The following is a 19,816-nucleotide window of genomic DNA, read 5'->3' as shown; positions in this document are numbered from 1 at the left end:
ACTTATTTTCTTATGTTTTTCATTCATACTTTGCCACTTGAATTTACAACACAACAGCTGTTTTCGCTCCTGCCCTGGGAGCTCTCTATAGATGATGTTTATTATCGATAAGCAACAGCTGATTGGTGTTGCTATTTCGAATTTCTTCGCTTGAACAGTATAGTTTTTAACAATTAATTTAATATTAAGACTGCGTATATATATTAAATCAGTTTATTATTTTGTCTGGCACTGCGATACAGCGTACCTGTTAACAAAACAAAAGAACAAAAATGGTTGATCCCAACCGCAAAATTAACCGACTGCCAGAGAAAGATGTTAGTTTTCTAGAGGAATGCGAGTCAGAATTTGCCTTGCGCTACACCACAGACGATGCTGAATTTATGGCGCACTGTGCCAAGCCCGTGCCCGAGCCACCGCTAGTAGACAACTGGATGGGCGGTGGTGGTGGTGGAGGAGGAGGTGGTGGCGGAGGAGGCGGCGGTGGACACAATTCATATAATAATCGCTACAATGGAGGTCAACGCCGAGGCGGCAATCGTGGATGGCATAGACGTGGTGGCGGCGGTCATGATCGCTATAGAGGTAACTGCCGACAAGCATACAATAATTTGTTCGTCAAATAATATATAACCATTTCTAGATAATCGAAACTATCGACATGAGGAGTATCCTCGCAGAGATCGCGGTGGCGGTGGCGGCGGCAGAGACGGTGGAGGATATGGAGATCGCAGACATCGCAATGAACCGTCACAGAGCGGACCTACTGGTCCGCCCATGAATGTGAGGCGAGACTACGGCAACTTTGTGCCCGCCTCGCGAGATTAGCATGCAATTTAAAGTGCCCCCAATTTTTACACGTGTATAATTATATATATAGATAATATACTGGACAGCTTGCATGGTGTTTGAAAGCTATAATTCCTTGGTGTCTTCGATAAGCACTGGATGAAGTACATGTGACCATTTGTGTCTTAGCATTCGAAGAAATATTTTATCATTTTTAAGTAGAGTTGGGATTTCGACAAAACCCATCTTATTGCGCGACCAAATGTAAAGCAATTATGTTGAGTAAAGTCAGTCAGGACAAAGTATTTAATATATATATATATAGGTGTACGATATACTGTGGACTTGAATGTTAAAGAGATATAATGAGACTGAAATCTTAATTACTAGCTGATGATGTATTCCTGTACTGTCCTAGACAGCGGACTCGGATAGTTCCTCGTCCTTTTTCTCGCTGGCTGCAGCTGCCGACATCCCCACCCCCATGGCGGTAAATAGATTGGACACCGGACCAGCGCTGCCCATTTGCGACTTGTAGCTGTCCATCATATTGCGGAGCGTGTTCACATTGATGTTGATAGGCTCAAAGTCCTCGATGTCATCGAAATCATCTTCATTAGCGCTGCGCTGCGAGCTGTTCACGTTGGCATTGGCATTACCGCTGGCCTGGAACGATTTGCCTATTGTAGTCTGCGATAATTCGCGATCCATTTGCTCCATGTAGGCCTTGATATTACGATCTAAACGATAGCTATCCGGGCCCATGCCGCTGGCACTAGAAAGAGCATCAAAGTTGCGTTCAATATCATCCTCATCCGCATAATCGCTCATCTCGGAATTCGAGTCCCAGTTGTCCTCGGGTATCACAAAGTCCAGAAAGTTGCGCACATGAGTGCTATCCTGTTCCTCGGACTGAATGAGCGAGTTGCGTTGCTGACATGCCTTGCGCATCGAAGGATTCTTCTTCACCCTGCTGTTACTGCTGCTGCAGCTGGTGCTTGCTGCACTTGCTGGCTCCGCCGGCTCATCGTCATCCGAGTCCAGTTCCGCAGCGGCGGCTTCTTCTTTTGTCTCGATGCCCTCAAAGTTTGACTGTCTATCCAAAAACTGCGACAGTTGCTTCGTAAATTCAGCTGCATTCACATCGCCATTGGGATTGTAGAGTTTCTGTGGACCATAACGCTGCTGCAGCATGACATCCAGTTCCTCGGCACTAATGTTCAGCCAATCATCCGCATCGCTGGGCAACAAATTGTTCTCCTCATCGCGAAGCTGCTCAGCGGCATTTCCTTCGCCTGTGTGCAGCAGCTCGACAATTTCAGCACCCACCAACGGAGCAGTGCGAAAACGTTGCTGGTTGCCCTTGAAGTACTGCTTGGCAGTGTTCAAGAGACGCACATACTCCGCACTGCCCTCAAGATTGTCACGAAAGTAACCCTTCTTCTGCAAGCTGCGTAAATACGCACGCCAAGCAGGAGACTGCTCCTCCAACTGTTCGCTGGACTGTTTCGCCTGGCTGGCCAAGATTTCGAGGCCGCTGGCCAACTTTACGCCCAGCAGTTGCTCCTTGTAGATCTCTGGCTGTGCCACAGCGTCAGTTAGCTTCCAGCCAAGTCGACGTTCTGGGGTATATTGACTATGCATCAACATGGCGTAGAGACAACGGGTGAAGGCGACATTTGTGCGTATCCGTGGTGACTCTGGTGGGAAATAACGCATGCTGCGCAACGCCTTCGTGTCCAACGAATCGCGTTCGCAAAAGGCGCGCACAGCGGAGGCCACAAGCGCAGGACGCTGCTTCAGCAACTGTGCCGCATTCTGTGGCAGCTGGACAATCTGTCGATGAATAGCTGCATGTTGTTTCGCCGCATGAAACTCACGACAGCGCGCATCGATGCAGTTCTGTATGTCCTGGGAGCAGCGATAGAGCGTAGGATTAAGATGAATGCGATGCACAGCAGTTGCCATGGACAGACGCTTCTGTTGACTACTGTTCGTCGAGTTCTGAATGAGCTGCAGTTGACCATTCATAATGTAGACGCGCTGCTCGCAGGTTTCGGGACTTGCCCAGTCGGGCAGCACATCGGCGGCCTCAATGAGTAGGAATTCACCATCAGCATCGCAGACACGCGCTATCCAATCCGCTCGAGCGGCGGTTAATTCACTCAGCAGGTAAACAATAAACCATTCGTCGCCAATATTATCGCCATAGTGGGTCACACCATGCAAATGAGGTGGTAGTGCAGCTGAAAGATGTAAATTTCAATGTCATCTCTAAATATAGACATAATTATGTGGTACTTACCTTCCTGTTCCTCCTCTCCCTCATCTTCGTGGTTGTCCTCTTCGTTGAGCAGACGCTCCTCGGCGCTCCCCGTCCGCAGTTGCAGTTGAAACTGGTCCTTGTGCCAAATGTAAGAGCGCTCCTTTACTTTCTCCTCCACTATTTCCATGCAATCCTTCCTGACCTGTTCCAGCTGCTGACGCAATTCCTCCTCGCTTGAATCTTTTTGCTGCGCCAGCTTGGGAAATATATAATACTCCACAAAGTCATCTTCGCGCACAAAATCCAAGTTGGCTCCAGGAAGCTTACTCATCTTCGATTTCTTTCACACTCCTTTGTTGTCTGCCCTTTGTTTTCTTGTAGTTGTTGTTTTTATTGTTTTGTTTGTGGCCGTGACTCAGTTTTGATTTGTATCCTTGGACTAGCTCTTTTTGGTAGCGAAAATACAGATTTTTCAAAAATAGGTCAACAAATGGCACTGCTGATGACTAATGCAACTATTTTTAAACTAGTTCTCATTTATTATTTGCTCAACAAAAAAAAACAAAAACGCTTTGTTGCAAAGGGAGCTGTTGCTGTTGCCAATCACGTTGCTATCGACTCGCTCTCGATAACGATAGACAATTGCCAAAAAAAAAACATGTTGAGAATCGAGCAGTCAACACGACTCTGAAATACCCGCTAATCATTTAAATATATAAAGTAGGGAATTGCACAATGATTTAGATGCAATTTTAAACGTATATTACTAGATTTATTTGTTATGACCGTTATATTAATCTATTTTATGTACCCTTTTTATGGGTAATGAGTTTAAAAACCTTTCTTTTATTTACTTTCGCAAAAGAAATAGAAACTAAAATATGAATGATCAATTTAACATTTATTAAAGTAAAACTTATTGTTTGTATTAAGAATAAAATTAGAAAGTTGAATAAATTTTGAATAATTTGTTTTTTGTTAAGAATCGCTGTGTACAGTGGTTGAAATAATATTAGGTCAGTGGTGAAAAATAGTAATAGACTTGTAACGGCCTCGAAATATTAAAAAAGTATTAAATTAAAAGAATGGTCATATTTAGATAGATAAATTAAAAACTTTAAAAATATGTTACTATAGCAATGTAAATTAAATTTGTACAATACTAAGAAGACTATTCAGGTCTTAAGTTAGTTTAAGATTTCTTTACTCAGCTGAGCCAAGCGGGTAGCGGGAATACTACATAGATATTCTCAAAGCGATAGAGACCATTTTTATTGCATTGAATGTTACAGCTGAGGCAGAACTCGAAGTGATTACAACTAACATAAGTCGACGATAAATAGACGTGTAGATATGCAAACATAGCCCTTGGGCTACATTTTAAATGCTTCTTGAGCCTTCTTGAATGTTTCACATGATGATCCAGTTGAATCGATGTACTTTTACTTCTCGGGGGTGTCATTAATAAAAATACTCATACTTCTGGGCATGCTGCAGCATCACCTCCATCGCCTTTTTTGCCTTGCAGCACACCATTGCGTTCCATGTAGTTCCAAATGGAGGCCATAAATATACAAAATAGTATGACGCCGAACACTATGAACTTGAGCAGCAGATAAATGGTCCGAAGTCCTACCGGAGCAGCAAATTCTACGAGCAGCACCAGCAGCACAAACAATACTGTTGCTGCACTGTAATATAATAAACGATCCGTGTTCAGCTGCAACAAGGAGGCATCGCAGAGAGCTAGAGCTTCATTGAGAGCTGCGGTGCGAGCAGCTGGCAACGGTTGAGCCACCGACAAGCAGACATCCTCCAAGGGAGCATCACCGGCGCCGCCCAATTCTCGCAATCCTTCGCCGTTCACTTTGCAGGCCACTTGCTCCACATCCACAGCAGCAGTTGCTGTAGCAACAGCAGAAGCACCATTTGCTGGCAAAACACTCAAACGCAGCTTTGCGAGCACCGCTTCATGGTCGGAGAAACTGAACTTCTGGCCAGGCACACGCTCTGGGAACGGCAGTGTGTACTCTACTATCTCGGCATTGATGTGATCAGCGCCACGCACAAAGATGTGATCAATGCGTATGCCCAGTGGATTCTTCTCTAGCAAACGCGGCGACGTATAAGAGTTGCGACCGCATTCATTGGTGCGAATGGTGTCCGAGGCACAGCTGTCCTTCATCTTCGACGTGTACAGCAACACTTTGTATGAGATATCCTGCGGTTGTGTGTTCAAATCTCCAGCGAGAATCTGCAGCACCGAATTGCCGCGCGTTGCCTCAATGAACTGGGCGGTGTCGAAGGCCTGAATGACACGGTGCGTCTTGTACTCATCGTTGTCATTGTCATACTCGGCATGAAGATGTGCATTGTACAGATGCACGATGTGATCGCCAAACAAAATACGACAGAGACCAACTCCTTTGCCACCAAACCAGTCCGCATGCTGAATGCGATGGAAGTAGCCGTTAACCGACCAGGCGTGGAAGAGTGTACCCAGTATGGGATACCGGGACAGCACCAACAACCCGGCACCCATCACTCCACTGTGAAAGTAATGGGCATGGGGCAGGACATTGGCGGTGCCTTGTTGCAGCTTCTCGCTATCCTGTTGGGACCAGACTTCTTGCAGCGACACAATGTCATAGTCGCTGGACCTTAGCTCCTTACAGATGGCTTCGATGCGTGGCGCTCGATCACTGGAGACCAATGGAATACCCCTGAAACCACATTTAACACGTTAACAATGCCAAGGCAAATTAGATTAATGCGCGTGACCAAATTAGGGGAAAGTGACCATAAAAACAAACACACACACCATATATTCAACGTTAGAATTTTTAGCTCCAACAGCAGCATTGCGATATGTGTAATATTATTGTCTTTATTGTGTGCCTCATTTGCTATAACTGGCGTTCATTGGGTACGCGGGTCGCGTCGATAAGATTACAGGTTTTGTTGCTAAACAAATCAACACGGCATTTTTTGTTGGTGTATTGGTTATGGTGCAGTTTTAAGTCTCGCGTGAAGTTGGCTGCGCGCAGTTTAGAGTCTATGGCGGGTGACCAAATTGAATTAAATATCAATGAATGACCATGTTAACATTTTTCAACATTAGCAGTAACATTGCAAATTTCAATGTATAATAACGTACTTATAAAATTTCTAGTTGCTGCATTGCTGCAATATTAAATATTAAATATGCGCAGTTTTTCATCTCACTTGAAGTTGGATGTGCGCAATCTGGAGACACGTGAAGTTGGCCGTGCGCAATATTAAGCCCTTAAAAACTGGAAGCACATTATTGCAACGAGTGAAACGCATTTAAACGGGGTTTGAAATCAAAACAACAATTGTCATTTAAGTACCTAAACAAAATGGCACGTACTGAACTGGAGCCCAAGAAACAAAAGCGTAAATCGAAGAAACGCAAGCATGAGGCAACGCAAGGCAGCAGCGACGACGAGGTGGCAAACAAAAGTTTGATCGTGGACGAGCAACCAGAGGAAACTCAAGTGGAACCAGAGGAAAGAGTAAAGAGTAAATATAGATATTGGACTAATGATCAGATATTCATTAAATACCTTTCCCCTAAGTAGGCAAGGCATCTAAACGAAAGCAACAAAAGCAAGATGTTACAGCGATCAAAGAAAAACGCAGCAAGCAATCAGAAGAAACCAATGAAGATGTTGAAGGCGATGAGATCGAGGGTCCGACTGCAGAGCAGCTAGAAGAGGCAGCGAAACCAGAGAACACTAATGCTATTGTAACGGTACGCCAAAAGAAGAAGCAGAAACATTTAAAGCGACTAGAAGAGCAAAAGGATCAAAATGCCGACAAGGAATCCAAGCGCAATGAGGAGTACTTAAAGAAATGGAAAGACAATCGAAAGGAATGGAAGTTCGAAAAACTGCGACAGATATCCATACAACAAACTGCCTTCGACGAACAAAAGGTATCTGAAGAGCTGTGGCCCATTGCACTTGAGTATCTGGCGAGTTCCAAAGGTGCGGCGAAGACAATGCTAACGAAGCTGGCTGACGATGTTATCCAAGAGTTGGACAAAAAGTGTGAGCAGCTGGAAGATGATGCGGAACGCAAGACAATTGTGGAATCATCGCGTTATCAACGAGCTCGCAATCTGCTCCAGAATTTTGACTGAGCGAGCTCTACATATGTAGTTATTAAGTTCAAAGAGTAACACAAATGCGTTCTTGTTAATGTTTAGAGTTTTATGATACAACAATTATTAAAAGAAAGAGTTATATATACCTATATATATTTACAAATCCACATAAGCCAACATCTTGTCCAAATGTTCAATACGTTGCCGCAGCAATTGTTTCTCCTCCTCAACTTTGTGCTCGTCTAGCTTTTCCAGCATGAAGTGCTGCATAAACAATCGAATGCTCTGCTTGAACTGCTGTAACTTTGAGTTTTTGGCAATGCGCTCAAAGGCCTGATACACTTGATCCTCCTCGTTGGACAGTAACAGCCGCTGCATAATCTCGCGCATAAAATAGAAACTTAGTTTGTGCAGCTGCATAAAGTCCACAACCTTCAACACGGACAACTGCAGTCCGGAGGAGAGGATGAGCTGCTGCAGAAAGCTGGCCAGATTGCGTATCTGTGTTTTGGACAGCGACTCGATGTCGTTGATGCGATCCCAGCTGGCAAATTGAAACGCCAACTGGAACTTGCGATTGTACTGACAGAATTTGAGTGCCAGATGGGCATAGTAGGGATTAGTGCGACGCTCGTTGAGCGCACAATGTATAATCACATACGCAACGGTGCGTTGATCTTTCAGCGCCAGATGCAGAATCTTTTCAAAGGCATCAACATAGTCAGCAGCACTCATGATGATGCAGAAAATGTTGCGTCGTTCTGCCGTATTCATGTGTTGTTTCTTTGCTAGCTCTAAGAGTTTCTCCGAGTAGCGTTGACTGCCTTGTTGCTGTCGCTGCTTCTCTTGGTCTGCCGCCTGGGCAGTTCCCATCTCGGCTAGGTTGCCTGTCCAGGCCGAGCCAACAATCCACCATTTGCCCACCTTGTCGGCACGCAACAAGTCCTCCAATGTGATGTTCAGTGTGACCACATAACGTTCATTGCGCAGCATGCCTTTCAGGCGCTTCCGCAATGTCTCTGCCAACTCGGGATCGTATTGAGGCAACTTGCTCATATTGTTGTTTTTCACAGCATTCAGTGTGTCGATCATAAAGCGCAGTCGAGGATTCTCTTTTAGTTCCAGCGGTGCTGCAGCGATTTGCGTTTGCACATTCTGCATCATGCTCTTGAAGGCCAAGGGATCATCTTTGCGCAGTCGAAAGCCAACAGTTTGGAAGATCAGCAGCAGACACTCGACCGTCTTCTCGCATAGATTGGCTGCCAGGCGAGCAATTAGCTCGAGCAATAGTCGCAGCTCATAGATCTTAAACATGTACATGTAGCAAAGCAATAACATGAGGTTATTGAGTCGCTTGTCCTCCACCTCCAGTTCATCCAGTTGCTTCAGAAATCCATCGAATTGCTCCACAAACGTCTGCAGAAAGTGTGCGCCAATCTCACTACCAATGTGCGCATGCAAATAGGCTAACAACACCATATGTTCCTGCACCATGCGCTCGTTGGTCTTCGTTCTGCCCAGTAGCGCTTCTTGCAGCAGTTTGGTCAGCGTTTCGTTCATGTTGTAGCGTGAGTTCTTCATGTACAGCTCCTCGATGCCGCTGGCAATCTTGTGCAGATTCGCCTCGGACAGACGATTGAGCAAACCTTTGCTCTGCTTTTGGAGACGCGCTAATTTCTCTGCCTGCTGTGCACTTGATCCTTCGCTAGCCGCCAGCAGTGCACGCTGATGAGGTGGTACATACTTCTGGCCCGTTGCCTTGGTATCAGATTCGTTGGCATCGTTTACTATGTTGCCATCAGCATCGCGTTTGCGTCCGTAGATGTCTTCCTTGTCTACAAAAGGATGGTGTATGATTAGCAGCAGCTGCAAAATGTAAATAACCAAACCTTACAATTTGATTGCTCGTCGTTGCCACTTTCGGAGCCATCTTCGTCTTCATCCTCAGCATCGTCTTCATCCTCTTCCATGTCACTATTGTCTACCGCTTCTCCACCGTCATCATTTTCATCCATTTCGCTGTTTGCCTCTGGCATCCCATCTTCCTCTTCGCTCCACATGCCTGCTTCCTCCTTTTCCTGCTGCTCTTTCAGTTCCTTTTTGCGGCGTTGCTTCTCCTCCCACTTGCGCTTTTCCTCGTCATCGTCTAGCACAAAATCAAGTAGATAGTCCAAGCCATCATTGAACATTTTGCGCACCATGCGATTTTTATCCTTGCTCTTGTTTAACTTTAGTTTCTTCTCCAATTTAGCAATTTCCTTGTCCTCCTCCTCGTTCTCGATCCTCAGCTGCTTCATGCGCTGCTTTCGCGATTTCTGCATCAGTTCCTTCTGCTGGCGCAATTCTCGTTTCCGTGCCGCCATCTCATCCTCTCGTTGGATACCAGCGTGCTTTGCCGGCTTCTTGCCCAGAGGCTCAAATGTTTTTACTTTAAGTGCAGCTGGCAGTAAAGCGTCAACTTCCTCATCACTAAAGTCAGAGGCAATGGACTCATCATCATCGGCATCCACTTCTCCAGCCAACAGCTCCTCGCGAGGAATGTCCTCTGGATTGATTTGTTGCTTCTTTGGCTTTCTCTTTTTGTTGTTTTTGTTTTTGCCTCGCGCTGCTAGAGCGGCTGCTTCAGCAGCAGCTTCAGCAACACGCTGCGCTCCATCGGTTTTGGCCGCATGATAGATTCTTTTGTTGTTCTTCTTGGTCTCATGCTTGAGCTTGCGCTGCTCCTTGCGACTCAGGGGCTTTTGTTTAGCTGCCTTTTTCTTTAACTTCACCATGTCAATGTAAATTTCAAAATTGTTTGTGTTTCTGGTGAGGCCAAATCAGCTGAGTGCAACACGTGCGTGGTGTAATTTAGTACATTCGGTGGATAGTATTAATTTGTGCTTTTTGTTCTTCCGCAGCGGGAAAACAGCTGTTTGTTTTTCTACTTAGCTTCAGTTCAATTTGTATTTTCTATTTGTTAAATAATATTCAATTGAATACAGTATGTCCACACGCTGGTATCCGATTTATCAACGCGGAAATCCGCAACTACGAGTTTTCCTACCAAACTTCTGGATGAAACTGGTGCGACCCACCGAGGAGCAGCCGGCTAATGTAGTCACATTTGCGGTGTCCACACAAATGACCAAACATGATGTTAAAAACTATTTGGAAAAGATTTACAAAATTCCCGTGGTGGATGTGCGCACACGTATAGCACTAGGCGACACCAAGCGGGATCAGGTGTATGGCTACATCACCAAGAACGAGGATGTCAAGTTGGCTTATGTAACCATGGTGAGTTGGGGGAACTAAATTTGAATTTTGAAGACATCACAAGCATTTTCGTTTGTTTTACAGCCCAAAAATGAAGCTTTCACGTTTCCCGACCTGTTTGCCAACAAGGCAGAGAAACAAGAGAAGGATGAAAAGTCTATGGACGAGTCCAAGCAAGGATTCCGCAAATTCTTGGATCGCAATAAGAAACGACCTGGCACGCCAGGATGGTACTCTATTTAGACATATAGGCATTTTATAGTTTAATAACATTTATATTTTGTTGATGAGTAAACTGAATTTAAAGCTCTGCTCCAATTCCAACGCCTTGGACGTTCTTATTACTTGGCATTCTTCACCGCTGTGGCGACCCAGGCACGAATCTTATCCTCATCCTGTAGTCCCACCATGCGCTGCACCTCCTTGCCATTCTGCATGATCACCAGCACGGGAACAGCAGCCACATCATAGTCTAGTGCCAAGTCAGTGTGCTCATCAATATCGACTTTGGCTAGCTTTATGGAGCCTGCCTGTTCACCCACAATGCTCTCAATGCGTGGCGTCAACATCTTGCAAGGGTTGCACCAACTAAATAGAAGTATTGGTTAGTTTACTATAAATGAGGATATATAGATTATCATCTGACGCACGTTGCAAAGAAATCGACGACCACGGGCGTCTGACTCTTCTTCACTTTGTTTTCAAAGTCCTCGGGACTCTGCACTTTGAATATTTCCCAACGCTGTGACGACACAGAGAAGGCTCGCTGTTGGCAACGCACTTGACGCGTTGCATTGCTTAGGAGATTTACAATTTGCCGCTGCATTTTTATTTGCAATTTGATCACAATGAAATAGTTACGACAGTTTATGACAATACAACAACAGCTGACAGCTAATGTGACCAATTCATGAAAACAGCTGAGCTGTTTTGTAGCGAAAATTGGCTGACCATATGCAAGTAATACAAAATACTACTATTCATATGAAAAAAAGTAGGTTTGTTATTATTTTTCAGATTTGCTGAAGAAAAATCCGAAAAAATACTAAATTAAGAAATAAATACGCAGCTGTGAAAATACCAACACCAATACACGGACACACTGCAAAACACGTATTCGCGTTGAGTTAAAAAATTGTAATATCAAAAGTTCAATTGACGGTAGTTGATTGCACACAGCAAATTTATAATTAATAGTGTTTAGTTGCGCCGCGACAATTTGTGCTGTAACGAAGTGTATGCATTAAAACGAAGCGTGTGCAAGGGACTTAAAAGTGCAATTAGAGAAGCGCCCTATAACTGCGCAAATGGCAAAGAGCCATCGAAAGAAGTTTGACGAACATTAAAGAGGACAGAGGCACGGAAAGTCGAAAAGACACGACAATTTGCAACAACGCTGCTGCTGCACAATGGATGATCTGTCGCAGGGCGACATCTGTCGCGTCTGCCGCTGCGAAGCGGTCGCAGATCGCCCGCTCTTCTATCCCTGCATCTGCACGGGCAGCATTAAGTACATCCATCAGGATTGTCTAATGCAATGGATGCGTTACTCGCACAAGGAATACTGCGAACTGTGCGGCCATCGCTTTAGCTTCCAGCCCATCTATGCGCCCGATATGCCACGCGTTCTGCCGCTACGCGATGTCCTTGTGGGTCTCATGTCCGCTGTTTTGGAGGGCGCTCGTTCATGGCTCCACTTTTCGCTAGTTGGCATGGCCTGGTTTGGTGTGGTGCCATTGTCAGCGTATCGCACTTATCGCTACCTATTTCGTGCCAGCTCTTTCGACATGATACTCTCGCTGCCGTTTGACATCTTCTCCATGGAGAATCTGGCTGAGGATGCGTTCCGTGGGTGCTTTGTTGTCACGTGCACTCTGCTCTCGTTCATTGGTCTTGTTTGGCTACGCGAACAAATACTACATGGTGGTGGACCTGATTGGCTGGAGCGTGACGAGGCACCAGCTCCAGCTCCGGCTGCAGCACCCGCTCCACCTGCTGCTAATGCTGCTCCACCTGCCGCTGCTGATGCGGCACCAGTTGCCGCTGATGCGCCGCAGGATGACAACAACAACGGCGAAGCACCGCAAGAAGTGCCACTCAACAATCCTGAACCGGCGGTTGCCAATGCGGACAACGATGAACAGAACTGGAATCCCATGGAATGGGATCGTGCAGCCGAAGAGCTTACCTGGGAGCGTCTGCTGGGTCTTGATGGATCGCTAGTCTTCTTGGAGCACGTCTTCTGGATCATCTCGCTCAACACCATGTTCATCTTTACCTTTGCTTTCTGTCCGTATTGCGTGGGCAACTTTATACTGAGTTCAATGGATCTGCTGCAGCCAGAGAAACCTTTACTCCATTTCCATGGATTGATCACCACGCTCTTTGGCTACTGTTGCATTGGACTGACACTGGTCGTGCTGCATTTCTTGGCACGCATCTTTCGGCTGCGTCGCATCTGCTGGTTCATTGGACTCTGCTACATTGTGGTCAAGGTATCGCTACTATCCGTGGTGGAGATTGGTGTGCTGCCGCTCATCTCGGGCTGGTGGCTGGACATTTGTTCGTTGCCGCTGCTCGATGCCAGCTTAAAGGATCGCAAGGCCAGCTTTAAGGCTGCACCTGGAACCTCGCTCTTTGTGCACTGGATGTTTGGCATGGTTTATGTCTACTATTTTGCCGCCTTCATTTCGCTGCTGCGCGAAGTGTTGCGTCCCGGTGTGCTATGGATCTTTCGCAATGTGAATGATCCGGATTTCAGTCCTATACAGGAGATGATTCACGTGCCCATTATTAGGCATGTTCGACGTCTCGTTGCCTCAGCCATGATCTTTGGTTTCGCTGTGCTGCTGATGCTCTGGCTGCCCATACGCATACTCCAGGTGATTTGGCCCAATTTCTTGCCCTACGCGTTGAGTGGTGACTCCGAGGTGAACGATCTGAGTTTGCAGCTGTTGCTGCTGCAGGTGAGTGAAGACAATTAGTTAAGCTATTAATTAGTTTACACATTAATCAATTATTTGTTGCAGATTGTGTTGCCTGGATTCTTTGAGCAAACGCAGACGCGCATTTGGCTAAAGGGTTTGCTGCGTATCTGGTGCACAGCTGTCGCCTGGCTGCTGGGCATTCGCAGCTATCTGCTGCCCGCTCCCGAGGAGCCACCACCACCAGCTGCTGCTGCTGCCGAGGAGGCTGCCGAAGCTGCTGCCGAGCCAGCAGCTGATGGAGTTGCTGCTGCAGCTCCTCCAGTTCCGCCACCACCGCCCGTACCAGAGCCAGCTCCACCGCCGCCACGCAACTTGGCAGCCGCCCATCAAGCCATCATGCAACCCGTTGTACCCGTTGGCTTCCAGCCCTACGAACGTCCCTCGTTCTTTGCCGTGCGCCTGTGCGCGCTGCTCTCGCTAATGTGTCTGTCTATCGTGTGTGCTGCCATGCTAATGCTCACCGTGCCCGTCTACATTGGCCGTCGTCTGATGATGTTGTGGACTGGACAACCGGGTGATAAAGTGCCGCCTTTGGTTGCCGACGATGCGGTGGCTGCTGCTGCCGTTGATCCGGAAACAGCGCGTAAAAACGAACGTTTGTTGCGGCCACATGAATTATACACTGCTGAAATCGGTGGCTATCTCTGCTGGATTGTGTCGCGTGGTATTGCTGTTGTCGTCACACTGCTGCCCCAAGGACGCGCTGCAATTGTGAACAAGCTGAAGCACTGGGCACGTGTTGCCCTCCAGTATGCGCTGCCAGTGCTCACGCTCGTGGGCATCTTTGTGCTGGTGCCGTTGCTGTTTGGACTGCTGCTGGAGCAGGTGGTGGTCATACCATTGCGTGTGCCATGGCGCAACATGCCCATACGCTTCCTGTGGCAGGATTGGGCACTGGGCGTGCTCTACACCAAGATTGCCATTGCACTGACGCTAATGGGACCCGATTGGCATCTCAAGCGTGCGTTGGAACGCGCCTACACCGATGGATTGCGCGATTTCGATTTGAAATTTGTGATTCGCGATCTCGCGGTGCCGGTGGTGACCACATTTGGTCTGGCGCTGGCAATACCCTATGTGATTGGTCACTCCATATTGCCAATCTTCATTGTGGATCCCTTTGGACGGCTGTTCATTTCGAAAGTGGTGTATCCAGTTAGTTTCATACTTGTGGGAAGCATTGGATTTGTGCTCTTCCAAATAAAGCAGCTGAAAAAAGTTGTATTTGTCCATCAAGGTGGACAAGTATTTGGTTGGCCAACGGCTGGTCAACTATGAGCATCGCAAGAAGCAGCAGGCTCAGCAGGCGGCGGCTGCGCAGGAGCTGAAGGCACGCCAAGAGGCCGAGGAGGCGCAACAGGCACAAGCCCAAAAGCCGGCGAGGCGCAGGCAGTAGAGCCACAGCAACAACAGGGCTATGTTATACCCAATGCGGGTCCCGACGAGGAGAGGGAACTGGATCCTGATCCATTGGTCAATCTCGCCGAGCAGGCAGCTTTGCATGCGCGACGACGACGAGGTCCGATGCCGCGAATCCTGATAGCCGATGCCAATGAGGAGCTGCTCTAGGGTTACGTTTACTTCATCTGCATGTTCATCATGGAGTCCCTGTTGTTGTATCTCTGTTTGGCACACATGCTTCGTACCCATCCACACGACACATACACTCAGACCCAAACTCATACACACTCACACTCAGCGTATCATCTAGAACAGCAGCTAGAGACAGGGATTATGGCACAGGTCATGTAAGTAGGCGATGCCGCAAAAAAAAAAAAATGGGGCAAGTTTCAAAATTTTCAAGTTGCAATCAACTTTTGTTTTCTTGCTTTAGAGTTATTTCTTTCTTACGCGTTAGACACAATTGTTTGTTAGAACTTTTTTGCTTATAGGTCCCCCCTCCCTCAAATTCCATAATCCCAATCCTTATCCATACGATACGATGTACGATATTTTAAGCCAGCCGCAAATAGCCAATAGTTGAAATCATTGAGAGTTCAATGATTTTCTATAAATATTTATAAAAACACACATATAAATTCGGGGCAAGGACTAACCGATATTCACCTGCAACATTTGCAAAAGTTGCTTTGTAAAAAGAAAACAAAAAAGAAAAACGAAAAAACTAAAAATACAAATACTATGATATCCATCAGATATATCTTTCTATATACAAATATATATATGACGATTAACTCGACACATACACTCATAGCAGCACTCGCATATATATGATATATAGACACGGAGATTACCTTGTATTAGAAACTGAATAAAAATAAAAGGCCGCGACTCTTCGTTTATTCTCTCCCGATAATGATATATATATTAATAATAATACAGAACAAATAATAATAATAATACAAATAGATACAACAGAACTTGGTAAATGTGGTGAAAACTTTTGAGTAGCTTTACGAACTTGTAAAAATTATATATGTATACATTTAATTATAAATGAAATAATAAATTAATAAACTTAACTTTAAAGTTTCCTCGGATATCCAATTTGTTTTTTCCCAAACAGCGATTTCCCAACAGGCAACAGCGAAACCCTTTTCAAACAAAAAGGCGAAACGAAGAAAACTAAAGTTTTCGCATAGTTTATGCGAATAGTGAACTACACTTTAACGTTATATATTCTAAACCTTCCTCAAGTGAAAGTGAGTTAAGACAATTAAATTTTTCTGTGTGAAATATCTTAATAATTTGTGTTTTGGTCGAAAACGAAATTTTTGTAATAGTAAAATATTATTCTTCATATTATTTTACATTCTTAATATTTTAGCATTTACATAATTTTCGTAACTTAAAAAAATAAGGATTTAAATGACTACAAAATAGTTTAGGATAAGCTGTATTTCTTAGTATACATTTTTATACGACAAATTTCATTATAATTTGTGGCATGGTCATTTTGTTGCAGGGTATTCAACAAAGCGAAATTAAATTGAAATTGAGCTGGTTTTTATACCCGACATTACTTTTTTAAAGGTTAAGACAGGTATTCTCTGTTAATGATAACGTCTTTTTTTACAACTTAAATCTCTTAATAGATAACTTCTTAGATTATGAACTTCTTAGAAGATGAAACTTAAATACATATAGCGTTTTAAATGAACTTATGAATATCATTCTTAAAGCTTTAACTTTCCACTTGTATGGATGCTATGTATTTATATAGTATAAAATATAGTATATTTATATAGTATATGATAATATTTTCTATAATCCCATAAAACATGTTTAAATTTTTGATATGAGTTTAAAACTAATTCAAATTTCTAAAATAATGACTTGCTGCACTAGAGCTGAAACTAAAACATTTTAAAATTGAATTTAAATATTTAAAAGCTAATCGAAATATCTGATGATGAATAATGTCTTGCTGAACTAAAGCTAAAATTTGAAGATTTTAAAATTTAATTTAAACGTTTTAAAACTACTTCAATTCTATATGAATTGCTGAATTAAAGCTGAACTTTTGTGGACTTAAATTAGTTTCAATTTTCTCTGTGCATACCAGGTGACTCATAGTCGAGCTCGCTGTGGTAAAACTTTCTCACTTTTGAAGTAAGCAGCATGCAAACATTGCTAAATTGAACCTTGACCCTGAGTGGTGCTTTTTTTTGTGGTTGTCACTTGACTAATGCGACTCGAGCACTTGACACGCGGCGGTGAAATTAAATTTCTGACTTTCTAAGAGCATGCTTAAGTCCACAAACGTGGCCGGACCGTTAATAAGGATGCGCAAATGATCCCCAGCAAGCCAAACCAAAGCTGACCCCAAACCTCAACTCTGCATTCAGCAAGAGCAGGCCACTTAATTAAATGCCCATTACGCAAATGCTCTGCACTCCTGGGGTATCCTTGCTTCCTTTTGCTGTGGCCAGAATGGCGACTCGACTTTCACTCTCTCCCTCTCCTTCTCTTGCATGTGCAAGTGCATCCAGCTTTGCTTGTTATGCTGCTGCCACCGCATTACCATTGACAATTGCAATTACGCTTGGAATAACATTGATACGGATGCAGCTAGCACACACACAGGACACAGAACACAGCAGTAGCCAGGACATTGATTGCTCTAGTCGAGCGTAAAAATATGCACACTACGATTTTCTCCAAGTTTTCGTTATTAATTTTTCCCAGCAGAGTCCTTATCTGCCTTATGCTTTTGTGGTTGCTCGTTGCCTCCATATGCAGTTCTTTGCGGTGTCTCTGATTCTCAGTTTGAGCTCGGCTAATTCTCTTATTCCACTCTGACTTTTGCTAATGCATTTTGCGGTGTTCCATGGCAAAAACTGTGTTAGCGTTTTAGCTGCCATGTAGCACTTAAAGTGTGCACATTCCTTTTTTGTTATTTAAATTCTGGGAAACACTAAAGTTGCAAAATTATTATATTTATGTGGTTCACAGAGGGTGCTATAATTGTATCCAGGGAATGCGCATAAAGAAAAAAGAGGGTACGTATTTACGATTTAATTTGCTTTGAACTTGGCCAGGCGCCTTTACTACTTTGTATCTGTTGGCTGAAATTTCAACAAATATGAAAGCTACAGTCGAGTGTGCTCGACTGTGAGAAGCCCGTTGCCCCCTTGAATAAAAGCAAAATAGTTCGGTATTAATTTTAAAATATACCAAAGTAATATACCTCAAAAGTACTACTTAAAAAAGACTATATTTGATGTATTGATATAGTACTACATTCAAAATATACAAAAGTATTTCTTAAAACACTTCTACAACTTTTATCTGATCTATTTGCGGGGTCGGAAGTAGGTGTGGCGAAAAAAAAATTGATCTGCTTGTAAACATAACAATATACTCTATACTTATTACTTTATAGGAAGATATATACTATATAGGGAGATGCTTCCTTCAGCCTGTTACATAATTTTGCGTGGGGGCACAACGTTATAAACTTTAATTTAAACTTTCCACTTCCAACATTACGCAAATGTAAATTACAAAAAACATTCACTTTATTAATTATATAATTCAAATTATAAAGATTATGCGTATTTGCTGTCATAGAAACGATTGATTGGCAAAAGATAACTCCAACATTATTTGCAATTTATTTTAAGATGTGTCAGCCATATCCTGACGTAACTTTAATTAAATACATTGTGAGTTATATTCTTATCAGTAGTTGATTGTTATTGCCATATTTGTTAAATGAATTATGTTTAAATTAGTAGCTGGAAGCGAGTTTTCAGCACTTTAAAAAACCTCTTTTATTGTGGTATTTTTAATTTCACCCTAATTGGATCTAACAATTTGTCCCTGATGGCTATTTGTGGACTTGAGATTAGATTAATAATAACATTATGCCTGTATATAGGGAGACTAAGTTTGAAGTACAGCAATTACTTGGCAAGTGATTTCAACTTCCCCAAGACGTAATCTCGCCAATGTCAGGCGGGTGGCTTGCAACCGTTTAAGGTCCACAGCTCATAAATTTACCCCGCGGTCTCGTGGCGTGACAATACTCAGGGGAGGGGCATGAACAGTGGACACACTCACACACCTACACCTTTGTTTCCATTATTTTTAAGCTGACCAATGCCTGCGATGAGATTATTTAATTTTTTAGCCTTTGTTTTCGCCACTTGCTTCATGCCAAATTCCTGTTTTATTGGCCATAATCAGGCAGGCTGGCAAGTTGCCGGATGGCTAACAGGAAAAGCAGGCAACACTTAGCACTCCTTAAGTTTTATAACTTCACGCTCAATCAGCGACGATGGCAAACAGCTATAAAAACGTAGCAAAACTCGAACTTCAAACTTTAACCTTTGGCCTGGCCAAGCCATAAAATGTAGTTGCCTTGGCAACATCTTCAAATTTATCAAAAAAAAAAGAAAACAGCAAAAACCAAAAAGGAAGAAAAGTATTTCACTTTTTTTTTGACAAACGCAAAAGTCGCAAGGGTTCTAAACATTTGTGGTGCCAGCTTTAACCCAAGCAAATAAATATATTGCGGCCGGAACTTGGTCCGGTTGCCCTTTGCTACGCATGTTTTGGCTTTTATTGGACAGCTGTAGGGTATATGAATTATAGAGTATATCAAAAAGATAAAAAAGACTGCAAATTATGAACATCGTACTTAAAAAATAATATTAATAAAATGCGGCAAGCATAGCACCTATTTTACAAAATATTTATAAAATTGGTAAAAATTAAGCATCTAAGCATCTGAAAATATAGCGATTTATTGTCTAAGATAAAACTGAAGAGTAAATTTTATAATATATACAAAAAATTTCTTCTAATGAATTTATTTATAGTTTAAGTTACAGATATTCTATCATTTATTTTTCAACTAATTCTCAATGAATTCTCAACCGTTCTTATGATATTTAATATATAAAAATACAATTAGCATAT

General features: G+C 43.6%; 8 protein-coding genes across 9 annotated transcripts; 4 read left to right on the top strand and 4 right to left on the bottom strand.

Annotated features, from left to right (window-relative positions):
- Nucleotides 1–107: 107 nt before the first annotated feature.
- Nucleotides 108–1,076, top strand: LOC132794287 (5'-3' exoribonuclease 2 homolog). Its single transcript, XM_060804627.1, has 2 exons — nt 108–585; nt 644–1,076. Exons 1-2 carry the CDS (start codon nt 273–275, stop codon nt 826–828), a joined length of 498 nt encoding a protein of 165 aa, XP_060660610.1. The 5' UTR covers nt 108–272; the 3' UTR covers nt 829–1,076.
- A 9-nt stretch (nt 1,077–1,085) lies between these two features.
- LOC132794286 (protein ecdysoneless) lies at nt 1,086–3,668 on the bottom strand. Its single transcript, XM_060804625.1, has 2 exons — nt 3,095–3,668; nt 1,086–3,035 (listed from the first exon to the last, which is right to left on the bottom strand). The coding sequence occupies exons 1-2, from the start codon at nt 3,384–3,386 to the stop codon at nt 1,204–1,206; spliced, it is 2,124 nt and encodes a 707-aa protein (XP_060660608.1). The 5' UTR covers nt 3,387–3,668; the 3' UTR covers nt 1,086–1,203.
- A 295-nt stretch (nt 3,669–3,963) lies between these two features.
- Nucleotides 3,964–6,099, bottom strand: LOC132793913 (putative neutral sphingomyelinase). Its single transcript, XM_060804070.1, has 2 exons — nt 5,877–6,099; nt 3,964–5,778 (listed from the first exon to the last, which is right to left on the bottom strand). The coding sequence occupies exons 1-2, from the start codon at nt 5,915–5,917 to the stop codon at nt 4,530–4,532; spliced, it is 1,290 nt and encodes a 429-aa protein (XP_060660053.1). The 5' UTR covers nt 5,918–6,099; the 3' UTR covers nt 3,964–4,529.
- A 181-nt stretch (nt 6,100–6,280) lies between these two features.
- LOC132793914 (uncharacterized protein C7orf50 homolog) lies at nt 6,281–7,356 on the top strand. 2 transcript variants are annotated; one of them, XM_060804071.1, is made up of 2 exons: nt 6,281–6,598; nt 6,655–7,356. In XM_060804071.1, exons 1-2 carry the CDS (start codon nt 6,436–6,438, stop codon nt 7,218–7,220), a joined length of 729 nt encoding a protein of 242 aa, XP_060660054.1. In that variant the 5' UTR covers nt 6,281–6,435; the 3' UTR covers nt 7,221–7,356. The 2 variants fall into 2 exon arrangements, with proteins under 2 accessions (XP_060660054.1, XP_060660055.1); XM_060804072.1 differs by having other exon boundaries at nt 6,293–6,598; nt 6,658–7,354.
- LOC132793912 (nucleolar MIF4G domain-containing protein 1 homolog) lies at nt 7,280–10,026 on the bottom strand. The gene is made up of 2 exons (XM_060804069.1): nt 9,079–10,026; nt 7,280–9,019 (listed from the first exon to the last, which is right to left on the bottom strand). The coding sequence occupies exons 1-2, from the start codon at nt 9,956–9,958 to the stop codon at nt 7,341–7,343; spliced, it is 2,559 nt and encodes an 852-aa protein (XP_060660052.1). The 5' UTR covers nt 9,959–10,026; the 3' UTR covers nt 7,280–7,340.
- A 58-nt stretch (nt 10,027–10,084) lies between these two features.
- LOC132793915 (large ribosomal subunit protein uL23m) lies at nt 10,085–10,766 on the top strand. The gene is made up of 2 exons (XM_060804073.1): nt 10,085–10,463; nt 10,527–10,766. Exons 1-2 carry the CDS (start codon nt 10,170–10,172, stop codon nt 10,683–10,685), a joined length of 453 nt encoding a protein of 150 aa, XP_060660056.1. The 5' UTR covers nt 10,085–10,169; the 3' UTR covers nt 10,686–10,766.
- Nucleotides 10,697–11,350, bottom strand: LOC132793917 (thioredoxin, mitochondrial). Its single transcript, XM_060804074.1, has 2 exons — nt 11,093–11,350; nt 10,697–11,030 (listed from the first exon to the last, which is right to left on the bottom strand). The coding sequence occupies exons 1-2, from the start codon at nt 11,266–11,268 to the stop codon at nt 10,784–10,786; spliced, it is 423 nt and encodes a 140-aa protein (XP_060660057.1). The 5' UTR covers nt 11,269–11,350; the 3' UTR covers nt 10,697–10,783.
- Nucleotides 11,351–11,482: 132 nt separating this feature from the next.
- Nucleotides 11,483–15,920, top strand: LOC132793911 (E3 ubiquitin-protein ligase MARCHF6). The gene is given in 3 exon segments (XM_060804068.1): nt 11,483–13,408; nt 13,472–14,641; nt 14,643–15,920. Coding segments are annotated over 3 exon segments (2,910 nt in total). The 5' UTR covers nt 11,483–11,851; the 3' UTR covers nt 14,826–15,920.
- The last annotated feature ends 3,896 nt before the right edge of the window (nt 15,921–19,816 follow it).

Source organism: Drosophila nasuta, chromosome 3 (assembly GCF_023558535.2).
Source record: "Drosophila nasuta strain 15112-1781.00 chromosome 3, ASM2355853v1, whole genome shotgun sequence".
Taxonomy (NCBI): domain Eukaryota; kingdom Metazoa; phylum Arthropoda; class Insecta; order Diptera; family Drosophilidae; genus Drosophila; species Drosophila nasuta.
The sequence above is the reverse complement of the archived record's forward strand: the minus strand, read 5'-3'. Positions and strand labels throughout refer to the sequence as shown.

What these genes read in the sequence shown, in the direction of transcription:
- LOC132793915 (XM_060804073.1), top strand. Translation starts at nt 10,170, where the DNA reads ATGTCCACACGCTGGTATCCGATTTATCAACGCGGAAATCCGCAACTA. An exon ending in AGTTGGCTTATGTAACCATG is followed by an intron (nt 10,464 to 10,526) that starts GTGAGTTGGGGG and finishes TTTGTTTTACAG; the next exon opens with CCCAAAAATGAAGCTTTCAC.
- LOC132794286 (XM_060804625.1), bottom strand. Translation starts at nt 3,386, where the DNA reads ATGAGTAAGCTTCCTGGAGCCAACTTGGATTTTGTGCGCGAAGATGAC. An exon ending in GGGAGAGGAGGAACAGGAAG is followed by an intron (nt 3,036 to 3,094) that starts GTAAGTACCACA and finishes TACATCTTTCAG; the next exon opens with CTGCACTACCACCTCATTTG.
- LOC132793914 (XM_060804071.1), top strand. Translation starts at nt 6,436, where the DNA reads ATGGCACGTACTGAACTGGAGCCCAAGAAACAAAAGCGTAAATCGAAG. An exon ending in ACCAGAGGAAAGAGTAAAGA is followed by an intron (nt 6,599 to 6,654) that starts GTAAATATAGAT and finishes CTTTCCCCTAAG; the next exon opens with TAGGCAAGGCATCTAAACGA.
- LOC132793917 (XM_060804074.1), bottom strand. Translation starts at nt 11,268, where the DNA reads ATGCAGCGGCAAATTGTAAATCTCCTAAGCAATGCAACGCGTCAAGTG. An exon ending in GTCGTCGATTTCTTTGCAAC is followed by an intron (nt 11,031 to 11,092) that starts GTGCGTCAGATG and finishes ACTTCTATTTAG; the next exon opens with TTGGTGCAACCCTTGCAAGA.
- LOC132794287 (XM_060804627.1), top strand. Translation starts at nt 273, where the DNA reads ATGGTTGATCCCAACCGCAAAATTAACCGACTGCCAGAGAAAGATGTT. An exon ending in CGGTCATGATCGCTATAGAG is followed by an intron (nt 586 to 643) that starts GTAACTGCCGAC and finishes AACCATTTCTAG; the next exon opens with ATAATCGAAACTATCGACAT.
- LOC132793913 (XM_060804070.1), bottom strand. Translation starts at nt 5,917, where the DNA reads ATGCTGCTGTTGGAGCTAAAAATTCTAACGTTGAATATATG. An exon ending in ATTCTAACGTTGAATATATG is followed by an intron (nt 5,779 to 5,876) that starts GTGTGTGTGTTT and finishes ATGTGGTTTCAG; the next exon opens with GGGTATTCCATTGGTCTCCA.
- LOC132793912 (XM_060804069.1), bottom strand. Translation starts at nt 9,958, where the DNA reads ATGGTGAAGTTAAAGAAAAAGGCAGCTAAACAAAAGCCCCTGAGTCGC. An exon ending in CAACGACGAGCAATCAAATT is followed by an intron (nt 9,020 to 9,078) that starts GTAAGGTTTGGT and finishes ATCCTTTTGTAG; the next exon opens with ACAAGGAAGACATCTACGGA.